Source organism: Chenopodium album, chromosome 10, assembly GCF_948465745.1.
Source record: "Chenopodium album chromosome 10, dcCheAlbu1.1, whole genome shotgun sequence".
Lineage (NCBI taxonomy): Eukaryota > Viridiplantae > Streptophyta > Magnoliopsida > Caryophyllales > Amaranthaceae > Chenopodium > Chenopodium album.
This window is the reverse complement of record NC_137843.1, coordinates 13,606,254-13,613,257: the sequence shown is the minus strand read 5'-3', so window position 1 is coordinate 13,613,257 and position 7,004 is coordinate 13,606,254. Positions and strand designations below refer to the sequence as shown.

Sequence of the window (7,004 nt, the reverse complement as noted above, 5' to 3'; positions counted from 1 at the left end):
CAATTTGACCGAATTTTAGTAGTGATATATATATATATATATATATATATATATATATATATATATATATATATATATATATATATATATATATATATATATATGTCAATGGCATCTCTTGGTATATGAAATGCGGGGTGCCAAAAGAGTTGAGCGAAAAGTGTGTATTTGGTTTGAAGCTTTCCGAGAAGAAAGTTTGATATGGCCACCATCATTTGTCGGCGTCAACAAAGGGTTTTGATAGTGTAACCATGGTAGTAGCAGAAGCAAGAAAATATGGATCAAAAGCTCATGATACCATGATAGAGTTATGAGAAAGAGAATGTTGGGAAGCTTAATTATATTGATGAATATACACGAGTATATATAGTACAAGATTAGAACATTGAACATACCAATCTATGACTAGATACAATATGTGACTAGGTACGTTAGCTAATTATAAGGGATATACTTTGACTATTAAAATTAAGGAGTAAATCAAGGGATTTACATATTCTAAACAATAACTAATAATGATAATGATGATATAATCATCTTTATCCTTTATAAAAAGTAGAACCAAGGAAAATCCCCAAAGATAATAGAAAAATGGCTAAGATGGTAAGACTTGTTGGTTTCGACTTCAAATCTTGTTATAAGCATTTTAATACTACCTCCGTTAAATGTTACGTGCAACTTTAAAATATTTTATGTGCAACTTTGGAATTGGCTTCTTCTATTTTTGGTGGAAGTCAAGGGTTATAGCCTTTGAAGTTTCGCTCTATCTTTAGTTGATTTATTGGCGTTTCAGTTATTGGCGTTTTACCCGATTTGGGGGGTGAAAAATTCTGCCTAAAAGCCGTCCAAAATCGGGCGGGGCTGGTCTAACTTTGATCACCTCTGGCCAAAGAACATAAAGTCTTTACAAAAAGAACATGATAATACATTAAAGAACATATTCTTTTTCCTGATTACTCAGGTGATTTTTTTTTTTTAATGTACATACATTAAAGAACATATTGTATTATGTAAAGAACATATTGTTCAAACTCAAATAACATAATAATCAAACTTAAAGAACATATTATGCTCACGTTTTTTATAAATATCTATAATGTTTTTTTTTCGCCCATGTTCTTTTAAATATACATAATGTTATTTCGGTTTGAGTTTAAATCAGGGTCAAATCGGTTCCAACTTAAGTTCAGGTCGGGTCAAATTGATGTCAAGTTAAGTTTTGATTAAGTCAAATCGATGTCAATTATGAAACAATAGTATTGTTCAATGAAGTACTATACATGATGAAACAATAGTAATGGGGAAATGTTCAATGAAGTTACTACCTATAACTCCCTCCGTCCCCTTTTGATAGTTCCTTATGGGCAAATTTTAGTCCCAAAATGTTCACCCCAATTGCTTTTTCCAACAACCATTAATATTAATTTTTTACCAAAATTCTCTCTAATTTGCAACAATACTTGTGTAAATTTAAATTTTCCATGTAAATTTTGTTTTCCCATGTACTTTTATTACTTTTTCTCTCTACTTTTTTACATACCCAATGTCAATTTACTTTTTCAATATGTTTTTACTATCAAAAGGGGACGGAGGGAGTATGATAATTTTGCCTAACCATTTCCACATTTCCATTGCCCTTGGCAAACTTGAATGAAATTATATCTGAGCATATCTCAATTTAAGCAGTTGGTCTTCTTCTTTAAGAATCAATATAAATTTTCAAAGATGTCCAAATGGGACAGTACAGAACATATATGATATATCCAATAAAGACCTTATGCAGTCTTGATTTTTATCTCTGCATTTGTCAAGGCTTGATGATAAGTCCATAACGCGTACCCAACATTAAGAAATGGTATTTTGCTTCAAGTCTCATACATGCTATGAGCTTGTAATTTCCTCAAGGACAGGAGAATGGGCTAGATTGCTAGAATAAATTTCAATAGCTATAGATCAAAGCTCCAAATAGGACAGTACACCAAAGTGTTGCAAGTAAAAGAAACAGAGGAATTCCAATACAAATATATAATCTTTCAGAGTTTTCCAAATAGGACAGTACATAACAAATATCTACGGAAGACATTACTTAGCCTTGATTATTATCTCTGCATTTGGTGAGGCTCGACGATATCTCATTGCCTCTATTGCAAATTTGAATTTCTCTTCAGCTCCTCCCATATACGTACTGAGCTTAATAGTCATTTCCTCAAGGACAGGAGAATGAGCTAGAATATATTTCAGTAGCTGTAGATCAAAGGTCAACCCTGATATACCACGGAGTTGCACATTTCTAAGGCATTGATGGATGTAAGGGCATTCAATCTGAATTGAGTGATCTTCGATATCAACATCTACCTCACTCTCGGAAACCTAATGTATAAAAAAGGTACAAATAGATATGATTGGTTGAAGATAGAACTATGTATGCTTATTAGTCCAATTTGACATGAAAATAAGAAATTCAGTTGCCAAAACTTACTTTTATGTGTAGTTGCTCCAGCAGTGGGGAGCTCGCAAACAAACAAAGTAAAAAAGAAATGTGGGATTGATCATGTAGTGGTATCTCTACCAACTTCAAAGTTCGTAATTGTCCCATTTTACTTTGAAATTTTCTGGAATAATCAAAATCAAATTAAACAATCAACAAAAGTTCATGAGCAAAGAAAAGAATATTTGTTAGTGCTGAAGTTTCAAACGAATTTATTTACCTCCCAAAAATATTCTTTAAGAACGAGATTCTCAACATTGGCAAAGCAATTGAAAATCCAATTCCCGCCGGAATCTAAGTAAATATCCAGGTCTAGTGTCTTTATAGCCGTAGTTTCTTCCAAGAATAATCTATAAAGAAAGCCTTCCACAAACAAATTTGTAACTTTTGGAGCATAAATTGTAAAATCCAATGGTACATTTATTAATAGATGAAGGCTCTCAAGTTGTGGGCACTTAGAAATAAGAATTTCAAACACCTTTGCCTCGTTACACCTCTCTAGTTCCAAGCAGATAGACAATTGAAGATAAATAAGGTGTGGAAAGCCCTTGAAAGTTGGAGGAAGAGAGAGGAGTTTGCATTCAATGAGTGTCAAATGTGTTAACCCTGAACAAGTAAACAAACTTGTAGGTACTTTCTTTTGATCATACTCCAGAGAAAATTCATTGACACCATTAGCACAAACATACCGTATCCACATGTATGTTTCTCCGCGAAACCATAAGGGAACATGAAGTACAAACTTAGATATCGGACCAACACGGCTAAGAATTATATTGTTGACAGCATTTGAGTATATCAATGAAATGTACTCAGGATCATTTCTTCTCTCTTGGATGCTCTTACAGAAGGACTTGCCAAGTATGAGCTGTGGCATGGAAGCCCATTTAAACCTCCATTGTTGCGACAACACACTTGTCCTAGCAACTTCATGTAGTGGTAAACATTCTAGGATTTTATGAGTTAAATCTAATGGCAAGTTGCTGATTCTATCAACTTCCATTCCACAGCTTCGCTTGTTTCTAGCAGCTCCGATGGAAGACATACTATAAATTGATTTTTAGAAATAAAGGATGAAGGTAAGGAAAGAGAACTCAATTAAAGAAAATATTAAGATGTCAATAATTTATAGCCTGTAATAACTGTTGGAGGTAGACAAGTAGGTCTCTGATCTTCTAATGTCAAGTGAAGTTGAAGGGTCTAACTACTCAACATCTAACAAAAAAACCATTCAAAAGAAGACACGAGGCAGACACCATAAACACATACAAACTAAATAAGAATGTCCACAACTGACCATTATAAACAAGTACTTGGTGGATTTGCTGATAAGAACTAATTACCAATGTAAGTCTTCAGAAGCAAAAGATAGAAAATCACAAATTTCACCATACAAATCAGTTTCAAGAGAAGTCATTTAACTAAAGCAGATCACAAACTATATACAAGAGTACCCAACTAAAATAAAATATTCAAATATTTAGTAGTAACTAAAAAAGATAACTAAAAAAACCAATGATATTACTCTACCCCAAGCCTCCCTGATTTTACAGCCAGTGAAGACTGAAGAGAAAGCAAGTAAGATTGTGCTCCAAACAAGTTCAATAATTCACATTTTCAAATAACAACAAGTTCGATCACTAACACTTTGTTTGGATAGGAAGAAATGGAAGGAAAAGAAGAGAAAAGAAATGGAGGGGGACAAAATCTCTTGTTTGGGTAAAAGAATGGGGGAAGGAAGGGGAAGGAGAGGGAGGGAACAATTTTCCCTCTCTCTTTAATAACCATAATCTCTCCAAAATTGGAGAGATTTGGAGGGAAAATGGAGCTCACCTCCCCCTCCCTTTCTTTTTCCCTTCCTCCATTTTCCCTCCCCTTCTTTTCCTTCCTTCTTTGCTATCCAAACAAAGCATAACGGTGTGTTTGGATTGAAGGAAATGGAGGGAAAGGAAGGGAAGAGAAATGGAGAGATGGAGTATATTTCATTTGGATAGCAAATGAGGAAGGGAGGGAATTGGAGGGGAGAGAAATGAAAGGATTAAATTGTAAGAAATTGATCCCTCCAACAATTGAGAGATTTGGAATGAAAACTCATCCTTCTTCCCTCCCCTCCCTTGGGGAGGGAGGAGAAGAGGAGGGGAGGGAAAGGGAGGGGAGGGGAAGGAGAAGGAGACCTTTCATTTTTCTTCCAAATCTCTCCAACAATGGAGGAATTTGATTTATTAAAAGTGAAAGAAAAACGGATCCTTTCAATTCCCTCCCCTTCCTTCATTGCATTAAATATCCAAACAAGGGAGGATGTATCACTCTATTTCTCTTCTCTTCCTTTCCCTCCATTTCACTCTATCCAAACATAGCATAAGAGATTCTTGGATTTTCGTTGCTTAATCCTAGCAAGAGGCCATTCCCCAAGCTTGCTTGACAAGTACTACACTTTGGGCTTCAGTACTTTCAAAACATACAGCTTTTCTCTAACTACTTGAGAGATCTCCGATGCGTTATCGAAGCTAGTCATCCAAATATCATGTACTTACTCAAACATTTGCCATATGTAGATCAGCCAACTAAATATTAGAGCCAGCATCCCTACTTTGGCTGAGTATAAAGACTTGACACATAGTTAATCGTCTAGGATACGACTATTTCCACTAAAACAAAATCCCAGAAATTAATTCGAAAACAAGTAGTTAACAAAATACCATCACTTTTTTCAGCAACCTTAAGAAAATTGAACACACATTACTGTTAAAGCTAGCAAATTTTGTCGAACTCATTCAAACAAATTGTCACCGGCTTTAAATAACCACCATTATTAACCGAATTGACCCTTAATTTGGTAAATTTAACAAAACCCTTGAATTATACCAACAAGGCAACAAACATTAATTAAGCTTAAATCTAAGAGAATTTCATTTCATAATGGGGCAAATCATTTCAAATGCATTGTCAAAGCTAAAACGAAAAAGAAAAAAACATTCACTGAAGATAGAAACCCTAGAAATAGAAATAAAGTCAATAATTAAAGCAATTTAAATCAAAATTGTAAGTTTATGTGACCATACCTAGAGAAGTGCTTGTAACTACCAAGAGAGTGAATAGATGTAAGGAGATTAAATTAGTTGAGAAAATTGTTTCAATTAGGCTGAAAAAGATGAGAAAACTTCTGTAATAAGCATAACACCATCTTCAACAGTAAGAATTGAGGGAGTTTTATAGGAGAGAGTATTTTTTGTTTTTGCAAAAGGTTGGGAATTTAAAATATTAACTTTGAATCTCATTTGACAAAAAATGTGGCCTTTATCAATATTAAATATACGTAGTATTTTGTAATTTTTTAAGTTTTATTTTATTTTTTAAAAAACTTACTGTAGTGTTTAACACTCACTACTAACACTAGTAGGATAGCTTGTAGAATAAGACAAGCAATTAATAGTGTGTGGAATACGTCATGCAAGGTGTGTGTAGAGTAAGCCAAGTGTTGACTTAATTGGTTCCTTTTGTGGTAGTGTGCTTTGTACACTTTGTAGTTGGCTTGTAGAATAAGCCAAACTTGATAGAGTGCTATATAAGCTATAGTATAGGTCTTGTTGTAATATCACTAATCATAAGAAGAGTGGTCACATACACAAGCATTGTTTTTTTTTATTCATATGAGCCACAAGGGCGGGTATAACGGGGGGCGGGGGAAATTCCAGCATATGCTGGGGGCAAGGATCGATCCCGTAACCTCGAGGTTACGAGATGAGAGTGCTACCATCAAGCCAACTCCACATCCTTACATACACAAGCATTGTAGTTGTGAGGAAAACATACTTACTTTAAGGTTTTAAGAGAAAACATAAGAGAATGAGTAGTAGTTAGTAGCTTGTGAGTGCAAATACTAAAGAGCTTGTGAGCTCACTAAAAGTATTTGTAATTGTGGTTTTGTAGCTCAAATTCAATAGTGAGATTGTTTTTTAGAAGGGTAACAAAATTACCCATAAATTGTTTGTGTTGTTTTTATTGTTTTTTGGAATTATTTTATTTTTTGCTTGTGTTTTAATTTGATCCCGAATTCCTAACACTTGCAATATGGATTTGGTGGGCATAAATTGAGAGTGTTATCACTCCTTCCGTTTTTAAATAATTGCTTCATTTCTTGATGCGCGGAGTTTTAGAAGAAAATGGAGAAAGTAATAAATATGGATTGGAGGTAGTAGGGTAGGTGGAGCAAAAATAGTAGAGAGAATTGGGGGAGAGTGAATATGAAAATAATAAAATTTGGTCATTGAGGGTCCGCTAGGTGAAAGATATTATTTTAATATTGGATTTCTTGACTATAATCGTTGTAATCTTTGGGAGGCTTGTGAGATTTGTTATTTTGGTTTGAATGAGCAAACTAGGGACATAGTTGAAGGAATGCATAATGGTATATTTAGAGCATTTTCTATTGATGATGTTTGGGAATTTTATGTTTGGTTTGCTTGGGAAGTTCATAATGGGGGTAATCATGCTTCTAATTTTGATGTGCAATGTG

At 34.1% G+C, this 7,004-nt stretch overlaps 1 protein-coding gene across 1 annotated transcript; it reads right to left on the bottom strand.

Moving 5' to 3' along the window:
- Positions 1 to 2,597: 2,597 nt before the first annotated feature.
- Positions 2,598 to 3,905, bottom strand: LOC145564869 (F-box/FBD/LRR-repeat protein At1g13570-like). The gene is made up of 3 exons (XM_081625038.1): positions 3,832 to 3,905; positions 2,709 to 3,534; positions 2,598 to 2,612 (listed from the first exon to the last, which is right to left on the bottom strand). The coding sequence occupies exons 1-3, from the start codon at positions 3,903 to 3,905 to the stop codon at positions 2,598 to 2,600; spliced, it is 915 nt and encodes a 304-aa protein (XP_081481164.1).
- Between the last annotated feature and the right edge of the window lie 3,099 nt (positions 3,906 to 7,004).